Source organism: Oncorhynchus tshawytscha, linkage group LG05 (genome assembly GCF_018296145.1).
Source record: "Oncorhynchus tshawytscha isolate Ot180627B linkage group LG05, Otsh_v2.0, whole genome shotgun sequence".
NCBI classification, from domain to species: Eukaryota; Metazoa; Chordata; class Actinopteri; order Salmoniformes; family Salmonidae; genus Oncorhynchus; species Oncorhynchus tshawytscha.
In genome coordinates, this window is record NC_056433.1 from 81102539 (window position 1) to 81125468 (window position 22930).

Here is a 22930-nt window from a genome sequence, read left to right on the forward strand (position 1 = left end):
CTGTAGTGTTCCCTACTGTAGTGTTCCCTAATGTAGTGTTCCCTACTGTAGTGTTCCCTAATGTAGTGTTCCCTACTGTAGTGTTCCCTACTGTAGTGTTCTCTATTGTACTGGTCCCTATTGTACTGGTCCCTATTGTACTGGTCCCTATTGTACTGGTCCCTATTGTACTGGTCCCTATTGTACTGATCCCTATTGTACTGTTCCCTACTGTAGTGTTCCCTACTGTAGTGTTCCCTACTGTAGTGTTCCCTACTGTGCTGTTTCCTATTGTACTGGTCCCTACTGTACTGTTCCCTACTGTAGTGTTCCCTACTGTAGTGTTCCCTACTGTACTGATCCCTATTGTACTGATCCCTACTGTACTGTTCCCTACTGTAGTGTTCCCTACTGTAGTGTTCTCTACTGTGCTGTTCCCTATTGTACTGATCCCTACTGTACTGTTCCCTACTGTAGTGTTCTCTACTGTGCTGTTCCCTATTGTATTGGTCCCTATTGTACTGTTCCCTACTGTAGTGTTCCCTACTGTAGTGGTCCCTACTGTACTGATCCCTATTGTACTGATCCCTACTGTACTGTTCCCTACTGTAGTGTTCCCTACTGTTCTGTTCCCTACTGTGCTGTTCCCTATTGTACTGGTCCCTCTTGTACTGGTCCCTATTGTACTGGTCCCTATTGTACTGATCCCTACTGTACTGTTCCCTACTGTACTGATCCCTACTGTAGTGTTCCCTACTGTACTGTTCCCTACTGTACTGTTCCCTACTGTACTGTTCCCTACTGTAGTGTTCCCTACTGTAGTGTTCCCTACTGTACTGGTCCCTATTGTACTGATCCCTATTGTACTGTTCCCTACTGTACTGATCCCTACTGTAGTGTTCCCTACTGTAGTGTTCCCTACTGTAGTGTTCCTTACTGTAGTGTTCTCTACTGTAGTGGTCTCTACTGTAGTGTTCCCTACTGTACTGTTCCCTACTGTACTGTTCTCTTCCATACTGTACTGTTTCCTACTGTAGTGTTCTCTTCCCTACTGTACTGGTCCCTACTGTACTGGTCCCTACTGTACTGTTCCCTACTATACTGGGCCCTACTGTACTGTCCCCTACTGTACTGTTCCCTACTGTACTGTTCTCCTCCCTACTGTACTGTACTGTTTCCTACTGTAGTGTTCTCTTCCCTACTGTACTGTACTGTTTCCTACTGTAGTGTTCTCTTCCCTACTGTACTGGTCCCTACTGTACTGGTCCCTACTGTCCTGCCCCTACTGTAGCGTTCCCTACTGTACTGTTCCCTATTGTACTGTTCCCTACTGTAGTGTTCCCTACTGTACTGTTCCCTACTGTACTGTTCCCTACTGTACTGTTCCCTACTGTAGTGTTCCCTACTGTTCTGTTCTCTACTGTTCTGTTCCCTACTTTTCTATTCCCTACTTTTCTGTTTCCTACTGTACTGTTCCCTACTGTTCTGTTCCCTACTGTACACTTCTGTTCCCTACTGTACTGTTCCCTACTGTGCTGTTCCCTACTGTACTGTTCCCTACTGTACACTTCTTTTCCCTACTGTTCTGTTCCCTGCTGTACTGTTCCCTTCTGTACTCTACTCCCCCAATTGTACTCGACTGTTCCCTGCTGTTCCCTACTCTACTGTTCTGTACTGTACTCTACTGTTGCCTACTGTACTCTACTGTTGCCTACTGTACTCTACTGTTCCCTACTATACTCTACTGTTCCCTACTATACTCTACTGTTCCCTACTGTACTCTACTGTTGCCTAATGTACTCTACTGTTGCCTAATGTACTCTACTGTTCCCTAATGTACTCTACTGTTCCCTAATGTACTCTACTGTTCCCTACTGTACTCTATTGTTTTCTACTGTACTCTATTGTTTTCTACTGTACTCTACTGTTCCCTACTGTACTCTACTGTTGCCTAATGTACTCTACTGTTCCCTAATGTACTCTACTGTTCCCTACTGTACTCTATTGTTTTCTACTGTACTCTACTGTTCCCTACTGTACTCTACTGTTCCCTACTGTACTCTACTGTTGCCTAATGTACTCTACTGTTCCCTAATGTACTCTACTGTTCCCTACTGTACTCTATTGTTTTCTACTGTACTCTATTGTTTTCTACTGTACTCTACTGTTCCCTACTGTACTCTACTGTTCCCTACTATTCTGTTCCCTAATGTACTCTGCTGTTCCCTACTGTACTCTACTGTTCCCTACTGTACTCTACTGTTCCCTACTGTACTCTACTGTTCCCTACTATTATGTTCTATACTGTACTGTTCCCTACTGTACTCTACTGTTCCCTACTGTACTGTTCCTACTGCTCTGTTCCCTTCTGTACTGTTCCCTACTGTTCTGTACAGAGAGAGCTCAGCGCTCAGAAATAAATGAATTACAGCTCATGTCAAGAAACCATTGCAGGACGATAGTACAGAGAGTCATGGAAACAGAGAAAGGAGAGAGAGAAGAGAAGAAAGAAGTGAAATGATGTAGAGAACGAGACAACTGTGTAATTTCTTTCTCAGTCCCTCCCAAACTCTCCTCCTTCTCCCCCATCTCCCTCTCCTCCTTCTCCCCATCTCCCTCTCCTCCTTCTCCCCATCTCCCTCTCCTCCTTCTCCCCATCCCCTCTCCTCCTTCTCCCCATCCCCCTCTCCTCCTTTTCCCCATCCCCCCCCTCCTACTCCCTATCCCCCTCTCCTCCTTCTCCCCATCCCCCTCTCCTCTCTCCCCATCCCCCTCTCCTCTCTCCCCCATCCCCCTCTCCTCCATCCCCCTCTCCCCTCTCTCCTCCCCATCCCTCTTTCCTCTCCTCCTCATTCCCCTCTCCCCCCCTTCCCTCTCCCCTCTCAAATCAAATATATTTATATAGCCCTTCCTACATAAGCTGATATCTCAAAGTGCTGTACCGAAACCCAGCCTAAAACCCCCAAAAGCAAGCAATGCAGGTGTAGAAGCACGGCGGCTAGGAAAAACTCCATAGAAAGGCCAGAACCTAGGAAGAAACCTAGAAGAACCAGGCTATGAGGGGTGGCCAGTCCTCATCTGGCTGTGCCGGGTGGAGATTATAACAGAACATGGCCAAGATGTTCAAATGTTCATAAATGACCAGCATGGTCAAATAATAATAATCACAGTAGTTGTCGAGGGTGCAGCAAGTCAGCACCTCAGGAGTAAATGTCAGTTGGCTTTTCATAGCCGATCATTAAGAGTATCTCTACCGCTCCTGCTGTCTCTAGAGAGTTGAAAACAGCAGGTCTGGGACAGGTAGCACGTCCGGTGAACAGGTCAGGGCTCCATAGCCACAGGCAGAACAGCTGAAACTGGAGCAGCAGCACGACCAGGTGGACTAAGGAGTCATCATGCCAGGTAGTCCTGAGGCATGTTCCTAGGGCTCAGGTCCTCTGAGAGAGAGAAAGAAAAAGAGAATTAGAGAGAGCATACTTAAATTCACACAGGACACCGGATAAGACAGGAGAAGTACTCCAGATATAACAGACTGACCCTAGCCCCTCGACACATAAATTACTGCAGCATAAATACTGGAGGCTGAGACAGGAGGTGTCAGGAGACACTGTGGCCCCATCCGATGATACCCCTGGACAGGGCCAAACAGCCAGGATATAACCCCACCCACTTTGCCAAAGCACAGCCCCCACACCACTAGAGGGATATCTTCAACCACCAACTTACCATCCTGAGACAAGGCCGAGTATAGCCCACAAAGATCTCCGCCACAGCACAACCCAAGGGGGGGCGCCAACCCATACAGGAAGATCACGTCAGTGACTCAACCCACTCAAGCACCAATAAGCCAGTGACTCAGCCCCTGTAATAGGGTTAGAGGCAGAGAATCCCAGTGGAGAGAGGGGAACCGGCCAGGCAGAGACAGCAAGGGCGGTTCGTTGCTCCAGAGCCTTTCCGTTCACCTTCACACTCCTGGGCCAGACTACACTCAATCATATGACCCACTGAAGAGATGAGTCTTCAGTAAAGACTTAAAGGTTGAGCCGGAGTCTGCGTCTCTCACATAGGTAGGCAGACCATTCCATAAAAATGGAGCTCTATAGGAGAAAGCCCTGCCTCCAGCTGTTTGCTTAGAAATTCTAGGGACAATTAGGAGGCCTTTGTCTTGTGACCGTAGCGTACGTGTAGGTATGTACGGCAGGACCAAATCGGAAAGATAGGTAGGAGTAAGCCCATGTAATGCTTTGTAGGTTAGCAGTAAAACCTTGAAATCAGCCCTTGCCTTAACAGGAAGCCAGTGTAGGGAGGCTAGCACAGGAGTAATATGATACATTTTTTGGTTCTAGTCAGGATTCTAGCATCCGTATTTAGCACTAAATTAAGTTTATTTAGTGCTTTATCCGGGTAGCCGGAAAGTAGAGCATTGCAGTAGTCTAACCTAGAAGTAACAAAAGCATGGATTAATTTTTCGGCATTTTTGGACAGAAAGTTTCTGATTTTTGCAATGTTACGTAGATGAAAAAAAGCTGTCCTTGAAATGGTCTTGATGTGTTCATCAAAAGAGAGATCAGGGTCCAGAGTAACGCCGAGGTCCTTCAGTTTTATTTGAGACGACTGTACAACCATCAAGATTAATTGTCAGATTCAACAGAAGATCTCTTTGTTTCTTGGGACCTAGAACAAGCATCTCTGTTTTGTCTGAGTTTAAAAGTAGGACGTTTGCAGCCATCCACTTCCTTATGTCTGAAACACAGGCTTCCAGGAAGGGCAATTAGGGCTTCACCATGTTTCATTGAAATGTACAGCTGTGTGTCATCCGCATAGCAGTGAAAGTTAATATTATGTTTTCGAATGACATCCCCAAGAGGTAAAATTATATGGTGAAAGCAATAGTGGTCTTAAAACGGAACCTTGAGGAACACCGGAATTTACAGTTGATTTGCCAGAGGACAAACCATTCACAGAGACAAACTGATATCTTTCTGACAGATTTCTAAATCAGGCCAGAACTTGTCCGTGTAGACCAATTTGGGTTTACAATCTGTCCAAAAGAATGTGGTGATCGATGGTATCAAAAGCAGCACTAAGGTCTAGGAGCACGAGGACAGATGGAGAGCCTCAGTCTGACGCCAAGTGCAGTCTCAGTGCTATGATGGGGTCTAAAACCAGCATTTCGTATACATTGTTTGTCTTCAGGAAGGCAGTGTGTTGCTGCGCAACAGCTTTTTCTAAAATGTTTGAGAGGAATGGAAGATTCGATATAGGCCGATTTAGTTTTTTATATTTTCTGGGTCAAGTTTTGGCTTTTTCAAAGGAGGCTTTATTACTGCCACTTTTAGTGAGTTTGGTACACATCCTGTGGATAGAGAGCCGTTTATTATGTTCAACATAGGTGGGGCAAGCACAGGAAGCAGCTCTTTCAGTAGTTTAGTTGGAATAGGGTCCAGTATGCTGCTTGAAGTTTTAGAGGCCATGATTATTTTCATCATTGTGTCAAGAGATATAGTACTAAAACACTTGAGTGTCTCTTGATCCTAGGTCCTGGCAGAGTTGTGCAGACTCAGGACAACTGAGCTTTGGAGGAATACGCAGATTTAAAGAGGAGTCCGTAATTTGCTTTCTAATGATCATGATCTTTTCCTCAAAGAAGTTCATGAATTTATTACTGCTGAAGTGAAAGCCATCCTCTCTTGGGGAATGCTACTTTTTAGTTAGCTTTGCGACAGTATCAAAAAGGAATTTCGGATTGTTCTTATTTTCCTCAATTAAGTTGGAAAAATAGGATGATCGAGCAGCAGTAATGGCTCGTCGATACTGCACGGCTAGTCGGAAGCTTGTCGGAAGACTTCCAGTTTGGTGTGATGCCATTTCCGCTTCAGAGCTCGGGTATTTTCTGTATACCAGGGAGCTAGTTTCTTATGACAAATGTTTTTAAGTTTTAGGGGTGCAACTGCATCTATGGTATTGCGCAAGGTTAAATTGAGTTCCTCTGTTAGGTGGTTAACTGATTTTTGTCTGACGTCCTTGGGTAGACAGAGGGAGTCTGGAAGGGCATCAAGGAATCTTTGTGTTGTCTGTGAATTTATAGCACGACTTTTGATGCTCCTTGGTTGGGGTCTGAGCAGATTATTTGTTGCGATTGCAATCGTAATAAAATGGTGGTCCAATAGTCCAGGGTTATGAGGAAAAACATTAAGATCCACAACATTTATTCCATAGGACAAAACTAGGTCCAGAGAATGACTGTGACAGTGAATAGGTCCAGAGACATGCAGGACAAAACCCACTGAGTCGATGATGGCTCCGAAAGCCTTTTGGAGTGGGTCTGTGGACTTTTCCATGTGAATATTAAAATCTCCAAAAATTAGAATTGTATCTGCTATGACTACAAGGTCCGATAGGAATTCAGGGAACTCAGTGAGGAACGCTGTATATGGCCCAGGAGGCCTGTAAACAGCAGCTATAAAAAGTGATTGAGTAGGCTGCATAGATTTCATGACTAGAAGCTCAAAAGACGAAAACTCTGAAATTTGTTATTTTCTAAATGTTAGCAACACCTCCGCCTTTGCGGGATTCACAGGGGAAATGGTCACTAGTGTAACCAGGAGGTGAGGCCTCATTTAACACAGTAAATTCATCAGGCTTAAGCCATGTTTCAGTCAGGCCGATCACATCAAGCTTATGATCAGTGATTAGTTCATTGACTATAACTGCCTTTGAAGTGAGGAATCTAACATTAAGTTGTCCTATTTTGAAATGTGAGGTATTACGATCTCTTTCAATAATGGCAGGAATGGAGGAGGTCCTTATCCTAGTGAGATTGCTAAGGCGAACACCGCCATGTTTAGTTTTGCCCAACCTAGGTCAAGGCACAGACACGGTCTCAATGAGGATAGCTGAGCTGACTACACTGACTGTGCTTGTGGCACTCCAATAAGCTGGCAGGCTAGCTAACTGCCTGCTGCCTGGCCTGCACCCTATTTCATTGTGGAGGTGGAGGAGTTAGAGCCCTGTCTATGTTGGTAGATAAGATGAGAGCACCCCTCCAGCCAGGATGGAGTCCATCACTCCTCAGCAGGTCAGGCTTGGTCCTGTTTGTGGGTGAGTCCCAGAAAGAGGGCCAATTATCTACAAATTCTATCTTTTGGGAGGGGCAGAAAACAGTTTTCAACCAGCGATTGAGTTGTGAGACTCTGCTGTAGAGCTCCCCCTAACTGGGAGGGGGCCAGAGACATCTTTCTAGCTGATTTACACGCTGAAGCTATGTTGCGCTTGGTGACCTCTGACTGTTTCATCCTAACATCGTTGGTGCCGACGTGGATAACTATCTCTATACTCGCTACACTCGCCAGTTTTAGCTTTAGCCAGCACCATCTTCAGATTAGCCTTAACGTCGGTAGCCCTGCCCCCTGGTAAACAGTGTATGATCGCTGGATGATTCGTTTTAATTCTAATACTATGGGTAATGGAGTTTCCAATGACTAGGGTTTTCAATTTGTCAGAGCTAATGGTGGGAAGCTTCAGCGTCTCAGACCCCATAATGGGAGGGGTAGAGACAAGAGAAGGCTCGGCCTCAGACTCCGACTCGCTGCTTAAGGGGGAAAACCAGTTGAAAGTTACTGTCGGCTGAATGAGCGACACCGGTTGAACACTCTCTCCTCTCTCCTCCCCATCGCCCTCTCCTCTTTCCTCCCCATCCCTCTTTCCTCTCCTCCCCATCCCTCTCTCCTCCCTCTCCCCTCTCCTACCCATCCCCCTCTCCGCTCTCCTCTCCATCCCCCTCTCCTCTCCTCTCCCCCCCTCTCCACTCCCCTCTCCATCCCCCTCTCCACTCTCCTCTCCATCCCCCTCTCCGCTCTCCTCTCCATCTCTCTCTCTTCTCTCCTCCCCCCATCCCCCTCTCCTTCCATCCTCTGCTCAATTGACTGAGCAGCAGGTGCTCTTTGCAGCACAACAGATAAGCTTCTAGGAAGGAGAGAAGCTATACTTTATTTTCTGGGGATGACCCTTAAGTGTGACTCTTCACACACAGAATGTATATTCCATTCCAGCTACCAACTTCCAGAGGTGTTCAATTAACTTTCCCTCCTCTCTCTCTCTCTCTCTCCTCCCTCTTTCTCTCATTCCCTTTCCCCTCTCTCTCTCCTCTCTCATTCCCTTCTCTCTCTCTCTCGCTCTCTCTCTCTCTCTCTCTTTCCCTCTCTCTCAGCTCCACTCTCTGAAGAGTAAGCTGAAGAAGCAGTCGACAGCAACAGGAAGTGGAGTAGCGAGGTCCTTCCTCCGAGCTCAGGCTGCTTTGTTTGGATCCTACAGAGACGCCCTCCGATACAAACCTGTAAGAACCTAACCCTTACCCTTAGATACAAACCTGTAATAACCTACACCTAACCCTTAGATACAAACCTGTAGAACCTAACCCTAACCCTTAGATACAAACCTGTAATAACCTAACCCTATCCCTTAACCTTAGATGCAAACCTGTAATAACCTACACCTAACCCTTAGATACAAACCTGTAATAACCTACACCTAACCCTTAGATACAGACCAAATCAAAATCAAATCAAATCAAATCAAATTTATTTGTCACATACACATGGTTAGCAGATGTTAATGCGAGTGTAGCGAAATGCTTGTGCTTCTAGTTCCGACAATGCAGTAATAACGAACAAGTAATCTAACTAACAATTCCAAAAAAACTACTGTCTTATACACAGTGTAAGGGGATAAAGAATATGTACATAAGGATATATGAATGAGTGATGGTACAGAGCAGCATAGGCAAGATACAGTAGATGATATCGAGTACAGTATATACATATGAGATGAGTATGTAAACCAAGTGGCATAGTTAAAGTGGCTAGTGATACATGTATTACATAAGGATGCAGTCGATGATATAGAGTACAGTATCTACGTATGCATATGAGATGAACAATGTAGGGTAAGTAACATTATATAAGGTAGCATTGTTTAAAGTGGCTAGTGATATATTTACATCATTTCCCATCAATTCCCATTATTAAAGTGGCTGGAGTAGAGTCAGTGTCATTGACAGTGTGTTGGCAGTAGCCACTCAATGTTAGTGGTGGCTGTTTAACAGTCTGATGGCCTTGAGATAGAAGCTGTTTTTCAGTCTCTCGGTTCCAGCTTTGATGCACCTGTACTGACCTCGCCTTCTGGATGACAGCGGGGTGAACAGGCAGTGGCTCGGTGGTTGATGTCCTTGATTATCTTTATGGCCTTCCTGTAGCATCGGGTGGTGTAGGTGTCCTGGAGGGCAGGTAGTTTGCCCCCGGTGATGCGTTGTGCAGACCTCACTACCCTCTGGAGAGCCTTACGGTTGAGGGCGGTGCAGTTGCCATACCAGGCGGTGATACAGCCCGCCAGGATGCTCTCGATTGTGCATCTGTAGAAGTTTGTGAGTGCTTTTGGTGACAAGCCAAATTTCTTCAGCCTCCTGAGGTTGAAGAGGCGCTGCTGCGCCTTCCTCACGATGCTGTCTGTGTGAGTGGACCAATTCAGTTTGTCTGTGATGTGTATGCCGAGGAACTTAAAACTTGCTACCCTCTCCACTACTGTTCCATCGATGTGGATGGGGGTGTTCCCTCTGCTGTTTCCTGAAGTCCACAATCATCTCCTTAGTTTTGTTGACGTTGAGTGTGAGGTTATTTTCCTGACACCACACTCCGAGGGCCCTCACCTCCTCCCTGTAGGCCGTCTCGTCGTTGTTGGTAATCAAGCCTACCACTGTTGTGTCGTCCGCAAACTTGATGATTGAGTTGGAGGCATGCATGGCCACGCAGTCGTGGGTGAACAGGGAGTACAGGAGAGGGCTCAGAACGCACCCTTGTGGGGCCCCAGTGTTGAGGATCAGCGGGGAGGAGATGTTGTTGCCTACCCTCACCACCTGGGGGCGGCCCGTCAGGAAGTCCAGAACCCAGTTGCACAGGGCGGGGTCGAGACCCAGGGTCTCGAGCTTGATGACGAGCTTGGAGGGTACTATGGTGTTGAATGCCGAGCTGTAGTCGATGAACAGCATTCTCACATAGGTATTCCTCTTGTCCAGATGGGTTAGGGCAGTGTGCAGTGTGGTTGAGATTGCATCGTCTGTGGACCTATTTGGGCGGTAAGCAAATTGGAGTGGGTCTAGGGTGTCAGGTAGGGTGGAGGTGATATGGTCCTTGACTAGTCTCTCAAAGCACTTCATGATGACGGATGTGAGTGCTACGGGCGGTAGTCGTTTAGCTCAGTTACCTTAGCTTTCTTGGGAACAGGAACAATGGTGGCCCTCTTGAAGCATGTGGGAACAGCAGACTGGTATAGGGATTGATTGAATATGTCCGTAAACACACCGGCCAGCTGGTCTGCGCATGCTCTGAGGGCGCGGCTGGGGATGCCGTCTGGGCCTGCAGCCTTGCGAGGGTTAACACGTTTAAATGTCTTACTGACTTCGGCTGCAGTGAAGGAGAGACCGCATGTTTTCGTTGCAGGCCGTGTCAGTGGCACTGTATTGTCCTCAAAGCGGGCAAAAAGTTATTTAGTCTGCCTGGGAGCAAGACATCCTGGTCCGTGACTGGGCTGGGTTTCTTCCTGTAGTCCGTGATTGACTGTAGACCCTGTCACATGCCTCTTGTGTCTGAGCCGTTGAATTGAGATTCTACTTTGTCTCTGTACTGGCGCTTAGCTTGTTTGATAGCCTTGCGGAGGGAATAGCTGCACTGTTTGTATTCAGTCATGTTACCAGACACCTTGCCCTGATTAAAAGCAGTGGTTCATGCCTTCAGTTTCACACGAATGCTGCCATCAATCCAAGGTTTCTGGTTAGGGAATGTTTTAATCGTTGCTATGGGAACGACATCTTCAACGCACGTTCTAATGAACTCGCACACCGAATCAGCGTATTCGTCAATGTTGTTGTCTGACGCAATACGAAACATCTCCCAGTCCACGTGATGGAAGCAGTCTTGGAGTGTGGAGTCAGCTTGGTCGGACCAGCGTTGGACAGACCTCAGCGTGGGAGCTTCTTGTTTTAGTTTCTGTCTGTAGGCAGGGAGCAACAAAATGGAGTCGTGGTCAGAAAGGGGGGCGGGGCAGGGCCTTAAAGGGGGGCGGGGCAGGGCCTTATATGCGTCGCGGAAGTTAGAGTAACAATGATCCAGGGTCTTTCCACCCCTGGTTGCGCAATCGATATGCTGGTAAAATTTAGGGAGTCTTGTTTTCAGATTAGCCTTGTTAAAATCCCCAGCTACAATGAATGCAGCCTCCGGATAAATCGTTTCCAGTTTGCAGAGAGTTAAATAAAGTTCGTTCAGAGCCATCGATGTGTCTGCTTGGGGGGATATATACGGCTGTGATTATAATCGAAGAGAATTCTCTTGGTAGATAATGCGGTCTACATTTGATTGTGAGGAATTCTAAATCAGGTGAACAGAAGGATTTGAGTTCCTGTATGTTTCTGTCATCACACCATGTCACGTTAGTCATAAGGCATACGCCCCCGCCCCTCTTCTTACCAGAAAGATGTTTGTTTCTGTCGGCGCGATGCGTGGAGAAACCCGCTGGCTGCACCGCTTCGGATAGCGTCTCTCCGGTTAGCCATGTTTCCGTGAAGCAGAGAACGTTGCAGTCTCTGATGTCCCTCTGGAATGCTACCCTTGCTCGGATTTCATCAACCTTGTTGTCAAGAGACTGGACATTGGCGAGAAGAATGCTAGGGAGTGGTGCACGGTGTGCCCGGCTCCGGAGTCTGACCAGAAGACCGCTTCGTTTCCCTCTTTTTCTGAGTCGTTTTTTTGGGTCGCTGCATGTAATCCACTCCGTTACACTGGTTGTAAGGCAGAACACAGGATCCGCATCGCGAAAAACATATTCTTGGTCGTACTGATGGTGAGTTGACGCTGATCTTATATTCAGTAGTTCTTCTCGGCTGTATGTAATGAAACCTAAGATGACCTGGGGTACTAGTGTAAGAAATAACACGTAAAAAAAACAAAAAACTGCATAGTTTCCTAGGAACGCGAAGCGAGGCGGCCATCTCTGTCGGCGCCGGAAGTGGCATACCTGTAATTACCTAATCCTTACCCTTAGATACAAACCTGTAATTACCTAACCCTTACCCTTAGATACAAACCTGTAATTACCTAACCCTTACCCTTAGATACAAACCTGTAATAACCTATCCCTAACCTGTAATAACCTATCCCTTAACCTTAGATACAAACCTGTAATAACCTACACCTAACCCTTAGATACAAACCTGTAATAACCTACACCTAACCCTTAGATACAAACCTGTAATAACCTACACCTAACCCTTAGATACAAACCTGTAGAACCTAACCCTTACCCTTAGATACAGACCTGTAGAACCTAACCCTAACCCTTAAAAACAAACCTATAGAACCTAACCCGTACCCTTAGATACAAACCTGTAGAACCTAACCCTTATCCTTAGATACAAACCTGTAGAACCTAACCCTTACCCTTAGATACAAACCTGTAGAACCTAACCCTTACCCTTAGATACAAACCTGTAGAACCTAACCCTTACCCTTAGATACAAACCTGTAGAACCTAACCCTTACCCTTAGATACAAACCTGTAGAACCTAACCCTTACCCTTAGATACAAACCTGTAGAACCTAACCCTTACCCTTAGATACAAACCTGTAGAACCTAACCCTTACCCTTAGATACAAACCTGTAGAACCTAACCCTTACCCTTAGATACAAACCTGTAGAACCTAACCCTTACCCTTAGATACAAACCTGTAGAACCTAACCCTTACCCTTAGATACAAACCTGTAGAACCTAACCCTTACCCTTAGATACAAACCTGTAGAACCTAACCCTTACCCTTAGATACAAACCTGTAGAACCTAACCCTTACCCTTAGATACAAACCTGTAGAACCTAACCCTTACCCTTAGATACAAACCTGAAGAACCTAACCCTAACCCTTAGATACAAACCTGCAATAACCTAACCCTAACCCTTAGATACAAACCTGTAGACCCTAACCCTTACCCTTAGATACTAACCTGTAATATCCTAACCCTATCCCTAACCCTTAGATACAAACCTGTAGACCCTAACCCTTACCCTTAGATACAAACCTGTAATAACTTAACCCTTACCCTTAGATACAAACCTGTAATAACCTACACCTAACCCTTAGATACAAACCTGTAATAACCTACACCTAACCCTTAGATACAAACCTGTAGACCCTAACCCTTACCCTTAGATACAAACCTGTAGAACCTAACCCTTACCCTTAGATACAAACCTGAAGAACCTAACCCTAACCCTTAGATACAAACCTGTACGTTTTGTGAAATGAAAGGTGTTTTTTAACACTGAGTGAAGGTTGAAGGTTTTGAGTTGAGAGAAGGTGGGCTTGTCTGAAACACAGACACTGAAGGAGTCCACCTTGTACCATCTTCCTGTCCTTTTCTAGGCTAAACCCCCAGAACATGTCTCTCTCGTTCTGCCTCTCAATTGCAAGTTACGCCAGTTAAGACCAGAACAAAGCATGTAGTGTTTGTCAAATAGCAGGGCCTTTGTTCACAGGCTTTGAGGGTAATTGGGTGGTGTTGAGCCCTGGAGTGGGGATCCATAAATGATGCCTCTGTGTTGTCTGTATACAGACAGTAGTAGAAACATACCGCCTGACTCCCTTTAGAAAACACACACTTAAAGCAGAGAGAGAAGGGAGTGTGTGTGTGTACCGTGATGTCCTCTCACAACACACCATCTCTCCAGTCCCCATAGGTTCTGGAAAAAAGCCTACGATTCCACACACACACAAACACACACACACACACACACACACACACACACACACACACACACACACACACACACACACACACACACATATGCGTGCTTGCATACGGGCACACACACAATCTGAGTTAAATGAAGGAGCCCCCTGACTGAACCATGTGTTTTTGGATCCCATATGCTTTGACAGAACGTGTGTGTGTGATGGTTGGGGGGTTGGGTCGTTGTCGGAGCCGTGCTGAGCTGTAAATGAAACAACGGAGGAGAAAGATATCTGTTAATCACACTGCTATGAATCTAGAAATATAGGCTATATATATATATACACAGTTGAAGTCAGAGGTTTACATACACTGAGGTTGAAGTCATTCAAACTTGTTTTTCAACCACTCCACAAATATCTTGTTAACAAACTATAGTTTTGTCAAGTTGGTTAGGACATCTACTTTGTGTATGACAAGTCATTTTTCCAACAATTGTTTATAGACAGATTATTTCACTTATAATTCACTGTATCACAATGCCAGTGGGTCAGAAGTTTACATACACTAAGTTGACTGTGCCTTTAAACAGCTTGGAAAATTCCAGAAAATGACGTCATGGCTACAGAAGCTTCTGATGGGCTAATTGACATCATTTGAGTCAATTGGAGGTGTACCTGTGGATGTATTTCAAGGCCTACCTTCAAACTCAGTGCCTCTGCTTGACCTCATGGGAAAATCCAAAGAAATCAGCCAAGACCTCAGAAAAACATTGTAGACCTCCACAAGTCTGGTTCATCCTTGGGAGCAATTTTTATTTTTATTTTTATTATTTATTTACATATCTATTTACAGTACCAGTCAAAAGTTTGGACACACCTACTCATTCAAGGGTTTTTCTTCATTTGTACTATTTTCTACATTATAGAATAATAGTGAAGATGTCAAAACTATGAAATAACCCTTATATAATCATGTAGTAACCAAAAAAAGTGTTAGATTCTTCAAAGTAGCCACCCTTTGCCTCGATGACAGCTTTGCACACTATTGGCGTTCTCTCAACCAGCTTCATGAGGTAGTCATCTGGAATGCATTTCAATTAGCAGGTGTGCTTTGTTAAAAGTTAATTTGTGGAATTTCCTTTCTTCATGCGTTTGAGCTAATCAGTTGTGTTGTGACAAGGTAGAGGTGGTATACCCCTTTTTGGTTGATGACTAAGTCCATATTATGGCAAGAACAGTTCAAATAAGCAAAGAGAAACGACAGTCCATCATCACTTTAAGTAATGAAGGTCAATCAATCCCGAAAATTCCAAGAACTTTTAAAGTTTATTCAGGTGCAGTCGCAAAAACCATCAAGCACTATGATGACACTGGCTCTCATGAGGACCGCCACAGGAAAGGAAGACCCAGAGTTATCTCTGCTGCAGAGGATAAGTTCATTAGAGTTACCAGCCTCAGAATTTGCATCTCAATATCAGCTGTTCAGAGGAGACTGAGTGAATCAGGCCTTCATGGTCAAAATGCTGCAAAGAAACCACTACTAAAGGACACCAATAATAAGAAGAGACTTGCATGGGCCAAGAAACACAAGCAATGGACATTATACCACTATCCTTTGGTCTGATGAGTCCAAATTTGAGATTTTTGGTTCCAACCGCTGTGTCTTTGTGAGATGCAGAGTAGGTGAATGGATGATCTCTGCATGTGTGGTTCCCACCATGAAGCATGGAGGAGGAGGAGGTGTGATGTTGTGGGGGTGGTTTGCACTTAGTCCTGCTATCATTTGTTTTTCAACAAGACAATGACCCAACACACCTCCAGGCTGTGTAAGGGCTAATTGGACCTGGCCTCCACAATCACCTGATCTCAACCCAATTGAGATGGTTTGGGATGAGTTGGACTGCAGAGTGAAGGAAAAGCAGCCAACAAATGCTCAGCATATGTGGGAACTCCTTCAAGACTGTTGGAAAAGCATTCCAGGTGATGCTGGTCGACAGAATGCCAACGGTGTGCAAAGGGCGGCTACATTGAAGAATCTCAAATATAAAATATGTTTTGATTTGTTGAACACTTTTTTGGTTACTACATGATTCCATATGTGTTATGTCATAATAAAAATAAAGAAAACCCTTGAATGAGGGGGAAAGGGGAAGTTGTACAACTGAATGCATTCAACTGAAATGTGTCTTCCGCATTTAACCCAACCCCTCTGAATCAGAGAGGTGGGGGGGGGGCTGCCTTAATCGACATCCACATTTTTGGGGGTGAAAAATATCTTAGAAGTGGAAATGGATGGTCAACTCAATTTCTGTGGTACTTTATGACATCAGTAATGTGATGTTTTAAAAGTATTCAACCATAGAATATAAAGGGTAAATGTCTGGTTATCTGGTTCTAAATGTTCTGATCTTCTTCTCTGCTCTTCCTGTTCCTGGTCAGGGAGAGCCAATCACATTCTGCGAGGAGAGTTTTGTGGCTCACCGCTCCAGCACCATGAAACACTTCCTGGAGATGGCTGTCAACCTGCAGCTCTTCAAACAGGTAACACTGCTGTGTGTGTGTGTGTGTGTGTTCTGTGTGTGTGTGTTCTGTGTGTGTGTGTGCTTGTGTGCACCCGCTGCCCACCTTTCCAGAACCATGAGCAAATTCCTTCCTAATAACTGTAAAATAACAGGAATTATTTAAGCCTTTGATTAAACTGAAAGCTCTTTCTATCCTCTCTTTTCTTCAAACCAACAACCACAGACAAAAATGCACCCAGGATATCTTCACTCCTTGATTAGGAAACATAAACTATTAATATATATACTTTCAAAGCCCACACAGTCCTATAAAGTTCCCTTTCCGCCCCGCCACAGTCAGACTGTTCCTCCCCGGCCCTCATAAGTTGTTGTTGATTTATCCGTGAGAGGGAGCAGAGAGCTTCTTAATCAGCTCTTTGTTTCGGCCTCTCTCTCTCTCTCTCTCTCGCTCTCTCTCTCTCTCTCTCGCTCTCTCTCGCTCTGTTTCGTCTCTCTCTCTCTCTCTCTCTCTCTCTCTCTCTCTCTCTCTCTCTCTCTCTCTCTCTGCCCGTCGTCATAACTTACCCAGGCAGCACAGAATGCAACCCACCAACAGTTCAAGGACAGCTCCCTCCCTCCCTCCCTCCCTCCCTCCCTCCCTCCCTCCCTCCCTCCCTCCCTCCCTCCCTCCCTCCCTCCCTCCCTCCCTCCCTCCCTCCCTCCCTCCCTCCCTCCCTCTATGCTCCTGTCTGTGTGGTAGCGTAGGGATGGGATGTGGCGGTTATCTCTCCTCCTCTGTAGCGTGGTGATGGAGTCACTTATCTCTTCTCTTCCTGTTAAAGTCCTGTTCTCCTATTAAAGTGAGAGAGGCCAGTGGTCCGTTCGACTGCTCCGGCCGTGACCCACATCCACTCACAGATGCATTCGCACACACACACACACACACACACACACACACACACACACACACACCATCCCTGGTCCGTTTAGTACAGAACAGTGGAGGAGAGCTGCCAAGAGAATGTGGGGGAAAGTCTGTCAACGATAGCCTGCTTTCTGTCAACCCGCCCCCCCACCACACACACACACACACAACCACCCACTATTCTATAGTGAATGGTTTCAGGACACTGCTTGGTAGATGCAGTGGTTTAGTGGAGACTGGCTCAGGGATGCTTCCCCCTCCTATTGGCAGGGGGAATAGCTTCATAATCAGACCTCCATTAACACAGGAGGGGCTGGAGCGCTGACCGTTTACTGAATCAGCCACAATACCAATCAAACGTCAATCAGATCATACTCAAAGTAGGACAGCATTTCCAAAAGTGGATAAAAGCCAGTTAGTTTGATATTAAGGAAAACTTGAGGTTTTCACTCCTCAACATATGAGCTGTGTGTGACTGGGATGTTGTGTGCGTGGATGTCAGAGCTACCGTGTAAGTTCAGACCAGCAGTTAACCCTTGTGTTCTAGAACGTCCTCCAGAAATCTGGAACCTCCTCCACAGTAATCTAGAACACTGCAGTGAGGATTCCAATCTCTGGCCCACAGATGGCCTGCTCCACTTGCCTGCTGTTACTGTGTACGTGCAGCAGCACAGGTGGGCACCAGATGATGTCTGAACATCGCTCACCTTACAGCTATAGAACGTCTGATACTTTATCATAATCATATAGACTTTTCTAGTTTATTTATCTATAAAATCCCTTCACAAACAATAACATTTGGGAAAGGCGGTTGCTGTGCGTTTCAGCTGTTTCATTCATCAGTCAACACTTTGGTTTCATCTGTGTCCTCCTCATCTGATATACATTTGATTTGTTTTCATTTTTATAGATTAATGCTAGAGTCCGTAATTGAAACAATAACAAAACAGGGCACCCCGTCTCTCTTTTGGTAAAATGTTGAGGGATGAAAAATGTCATAGATACAGAACCAGTAAAATGTTGACACAACTACTCATTCAGGAATTTCTTTATTATTTACTATTTTGTCATCAAGTCAAAGGGTGGCTCCTTTGAAGAATCTCAAATATAAAATATATTTGGATTTGTTTAACACTTTCTTGGTGAGTACAAGATTCTATATGTGCTATTTCATAGTTTTGATGTTTTCACTATTATTCTACAATGTAGAAAATACTTTTTTTAAATAAGAAAAACCTTTGAATTAGTAGGTGTCTGAACTTTTGACTGGTACTGTCATTTGAAAATATCAATAATTTCAACCCAGTTTAACCTGATTGAGATTCACAGCCATAAATACTATCTTCTGTCCAGTTCATCATTTTACACGTCTCTTTTGAAATGTTGTTCTGCAAAAACAAACAAACAAACAAACAAAGCCCTATAAACCAGAGACAGCAGTGTAGAGAGAGATGCTGTGGGCCCGGTGTCCATGCTGTGGGCCCGGTGTCCATGCTGTGGGCCCGGTGTCCATGGTCCTTGCTATTGTTGAGCCATGTCTAATTACTGGACATAATAACTGGGGGTAATTAAATGCAGAAAACACATTTCAGTTGAATGCATTCAGTTGTACAACTGACTAGGTATCCCCCTTTCCCTAATTCGATAGTGGAGGGAGTAGAAGGGGGGTTAAGTGGGGCTTTGGTTAGGTGCTGATTTGGGTTGAGATAAGTGTGTCTTCGGCTTGGTGATGATGTGTGCTAATTGGGGCAGGGTAAGGGAGCAGCTAGCTACCATGCGGTGGTTAAAACCTGCAGTGTCATTTCTCATTAGCAGGATTATAACGAGTTGGTCAGGGCTACAGGAGAGAAGAGGAGAGCCTTACACTAGGTAGTTAGTTAGCCTAGCGCTCCACTGAGAGATATGCCCAATCCCTGACAAAATACAGGCAGACTGCTAATTGTACCCACAGCGGGCTGGGTCGACATAGCTCTAAAACCAACATTTTAATCTATTTAACCCTTATTCCACCAGAGGCCATATGCATCAAGCGTCTCAGAGTATCTGATTCGGGATCTGATTCGGGATCACTTTTGCCTTTTTAGATCAAAATAATCTTTCAGATCATAGAACACTTTCTGGTTTACAGAAACAACCCAGGTCTGGTCAGGTCTCCTCCCAGCCCCTGCTGGGTTGAGCTGGTGTGTTCATATCAGCTAGGCTATGACCCAGGATCAGTTCTTATCCTGTGCCTGTGAATAAATTAATACAATGTATTTACATTCTTTAGGTTTTTTTTTTTTGGGGGGGTTGTTAAATCCCTGTAGTTGTTTTATCTGAGAAATGCTGGTCTATTTACTCAACGTTTTTTGCTCAGAGGTCTGTCTCTCTGTGTGTGTGGGGGGGACGTGTAATGTCTGACCTTATAATGAACATATTTATGGGAAGTGTTTTATAAACTCCATGTGACAGGAAATGAAGGTTCCTGGTGCATCAGACACCAGAACTGCAACCCAAATGGCACCCTATTCCCTAAGTAGTGCACTACTTTAGACCAGGACCCTAGTTAATAGTTCAGTATTTAGGGATTAGGGTGCCATTTGGGATGCTGAAATGCCTCACCATGCAGTCTCCCAGCCAAACCAACCCTTAGCAGGCAGCAAACTGCCCTAATCCCCACAACCTGCTCCACATTACCCCTCCTCATTTCACCATGAGACATGTCTGGAACAGGTAGGATTAAACACATTTGCCCAGTTGAGTGTGTTCTTTCCCCTGTCGTTCAGCCTTGCTCCATACCTCCTTCTCTCTCTCTCTCTCTCTCTCTCTCTCTCTCTCTCTCTCTCTCTCCTCTCCACCCTCTCTCTCTCTCTCTCTCTCTCTCTCTCTCTCTCCTCCACCCTCCACCCTGCCTCTCTCTCCCTCCACCCCTGCCTCTCTCTCTCCACCCCTGCCTCTCTCTCTCTCTCCACCCCTGCCTCTCTCTCTCTCTCTACCCCTGCCTCTCTCTCTCTCCTCTCTCTCTCTCTCTCTCTCTCTCTCTCTCTCCACCCCTCTCTCTCTCCACCCCTCTCTCTCTCTACCCCTCTCCACCCCTCTCTCTCCCTCCACCTTCTCTCCCTCAACCCTCTCTTTCCCTCCTCCCTCCCTTTCTCCCCCCCCTCTCACCTCTCCCCCTCTCTCTCACCTCTCCCCCTCCCTCTCTCACCTCTCCCCTCTCTCTCTCACACTCCCTCTCATTCCCCCTCTCTGCCTCCCCCTCCCTCTCTCCCACCCCTCTTACTCCCCCTCTCTGCCTCCATCTTCTTTCCCTCACCCCTCTCTCTTCCCCTCCCCTTTCCTCTCTATTTCTTCTCCCTCTCTCTTTCCCTTCCCTGTCTCTCTCCCTCCTCCCTCCCTTTGTTTTCCCTCCCTCCCTCTCTACCTCGGGTCTGTAATGCTGTGTTGTAATTGATGTTGCAGTTTATTGACGGCCGTCTGGCCAAGCTGAACGCGGGAAGAGGCTTCACTGACCTGTTCGAGGAGGAGATCACTGAGGGAGGTTTCTGTGGAAGTGAGTGGCACTTCACAACATTACACCAATACACCACACTACACTACACCACTACACTACACCACTACACTACACTACACTACACCACTACACTACACTACACCACTAGACTACACTACACCACTGGACTGCACTACACCGCTGCGCTGCGCCGCTGCGCTGCGCTGCTGCGCTGCGCCGCTGCGCTGCGCCGCTGCGCTGCGCCGCTGGACTGCTGCGCCGCTGCGCTGCGCCGCTGGCGCGCCGCTGCGCTGCGCCGCTGCGCTGCGCCGCTGGACTGCGCTGCGCCGCTGCGCTGTTGCGCCGCTGCGCTGCGCTGCGCCGCTGCGCTGCGCCGCTGCGCTGCGCTGCGCTGCGCCGCTGCGCTGCGCCGCTGCGCCGCTGCGCTGCGCTGCCCGCTGCGCCGCTGCTGGACTGCGCCGCGCTGCGCTGCCGCTGCGCTGCGCCGCTGCGCTGCTGCGCCGCTGCGCTGCGCTGCCCGCTGCGCTGCGCCGCTGGACTGCGCTCGCCGCTGCGCTGTTGCGCCGCTGCGCTGCGCCGCTGCGCTGCGCCGCTGCTACACTGCGCCGCTGCGCTGCGCCCGCTGCGCTGCGCCGCTGGACTGCGCCGCTGCGCTGCACCGCTGTTGCGCCGCTGCGCTGCGCCCGCTGCGCTGCGCCGCTGCGCTGCGCCGCTGGACTGCGCCGCTGCGCTGCGCTGCGCCGCTGCGCCGCTGCGCCGCTGCGCTGCGCTGCGCCGTTGCGCTGCGCCGCTGGACTGCGCCGCTGCGCTGTTACACCGCTGCGCTGCGCCGCTGCGCTGCGCTGCGCCGTTGCGCTGCGCCGCTGCGCCGCCGCTGCGCTGTTGCGCCGCTGCGCTGCGCTGCGCCGCTGCGCTGCGCCGCTGCGCCGCTGCGCTGCGCCGCTGCGCTGCGCCGCTGCTCTGCGCCGCTGGACTGCGCTGCGCCGCTGCGCTGCTGGACTGCCCGCTGGACTGCGCTGCGCCGCTGCGCTGCGCCGCTGGACTGCGCTGCGCCGCTGCACCGCTGCGCTGCGCCGCTGGACTGCGCTGCGCCGCTGCGCTGTTACGCCGCTGCGCTGCGCCGCTGGACTGCGCTGCGCCGCTGCGCTGTTGCGCCGCTGCGCTGCACCCGCTGCGCTGTTGCGCCGCTGCGCTGTTGCAGCGCTGCGCTGCGCCGCTGCGCTGCTGCCGCTGCGCTGTTGCGCCGCTGCGTATGCGCCGCTGCGCTGCGCCCGCTGCGCTGCGCTGCGCCGTTGCGCTGCGCCGCTGGACTGCGCTCCACTGCTGCGCTGTTGCGCCGCTGCGCTGTTGCGCCGCTGCGCTGCGCCGCTGCGCTGCGCTGCGCCGTTGCGCTGCGCCGCTGCGCTGCGCCGCTGCGCTGCGCTGCGCCGCTGCGCTGCGCCGTGCGCCGTTGCGCTGCGCCGCTGCGCTGCGCTGCGCCGCTGCGCTGCGCCGCTGCGCTGCGCCGCTGCGCTGCGCTGCGCTGCGCCGCTGGACTGCGCTCGCCCGCTGCGCTGTTGCGCCGCTGCGCTGCACCGCTGCGCTGTTGCGCCGCTGCGCTGCGCCCGCTGCGCTGCGCCGCTGGGCTGCGCCGCTACACTGCGCCGCCATTATGCTGCGCCGCTGGACTGCGCTCGCCGCTGCGCTGCGCTGCGCCGCTGCGCTGCGCCGCTGCACTGCGCCGCTGCGCTGTTGCGCCGCTGCGCTGCGCCGCTGCGCCGCTGCGCTGTTGCGCCGCTGCGCTGCTGCGCCGCTGCGCTGCGCCCGCCGCTGCGCTGCGCCGCTGCGCTGCGCCGTTGCGCTGCGCCGCTGGACTGCGCTGCGCCGTTGCGCTGCGCTGCTGCGCCGCTGCGCTGCTGCCGCTGCGCTGCCGCCGCTGCGCTGTTGTGCCGCTGCGCTGTTGCGCCGCTGCGCTGCTGCGCCGCTGCGCTGCGCCGGTTGTGCTGCGCTGCTGCGCCGCTGCGCTGCGCTGCTGCTGCGCCGCTGCGCTGCTGCGCCGCTGCGCTGCGCTGCCGCGCCGCTGCGCTGCCCGCGCCGCTGCGCCGCTGCGCCGTTGCGCTGCTGCGCCGCCGCTGCACCAATGCTGCTGCTGCGCCGCTGCGCTGCACGCTGCCGCTGCCGCTGCGCTGCTGCGCTATCTGCGCTGCGCCGCTGCGCTGCGCCGCTGCGCTGCTGCGCCGCTGCGCCGCTGCTGCGCCGCTGCGCTGCACTGCCGCGCCGC

General features: G+C 48.8%; 1 protein-coding gene across 3 annotated transcripts in view; it reads left to right on the plus strand.

Moving 5' to 3' along the window:
- The window catches only part of LOC112236161 (DENN domain-containing protein 1B), a 232010-nt gene that overhangs the window by 163876 nt on the left and 45204 nt on the right, over nt 1-22930 (plus strand). For all 3 annotated transcript variants that reach the window (XM_042322485.1, XM_042322483.1, XM_042322484.1), the window contains 3 exons: nt 8189-8314; nt 16191-16292; nt 20619-20709. In XM_042322485.1, coding sequence (XP_042178419.1) covers nt 8189-8314; nt 16191-16292; nt 20619-20709 — 319 coding nt within the window. The remainder of the gene's footprint in view (nt 1-8188; nt 8315-16190; nt 16293-20618; nt 20710-22930) is intronic.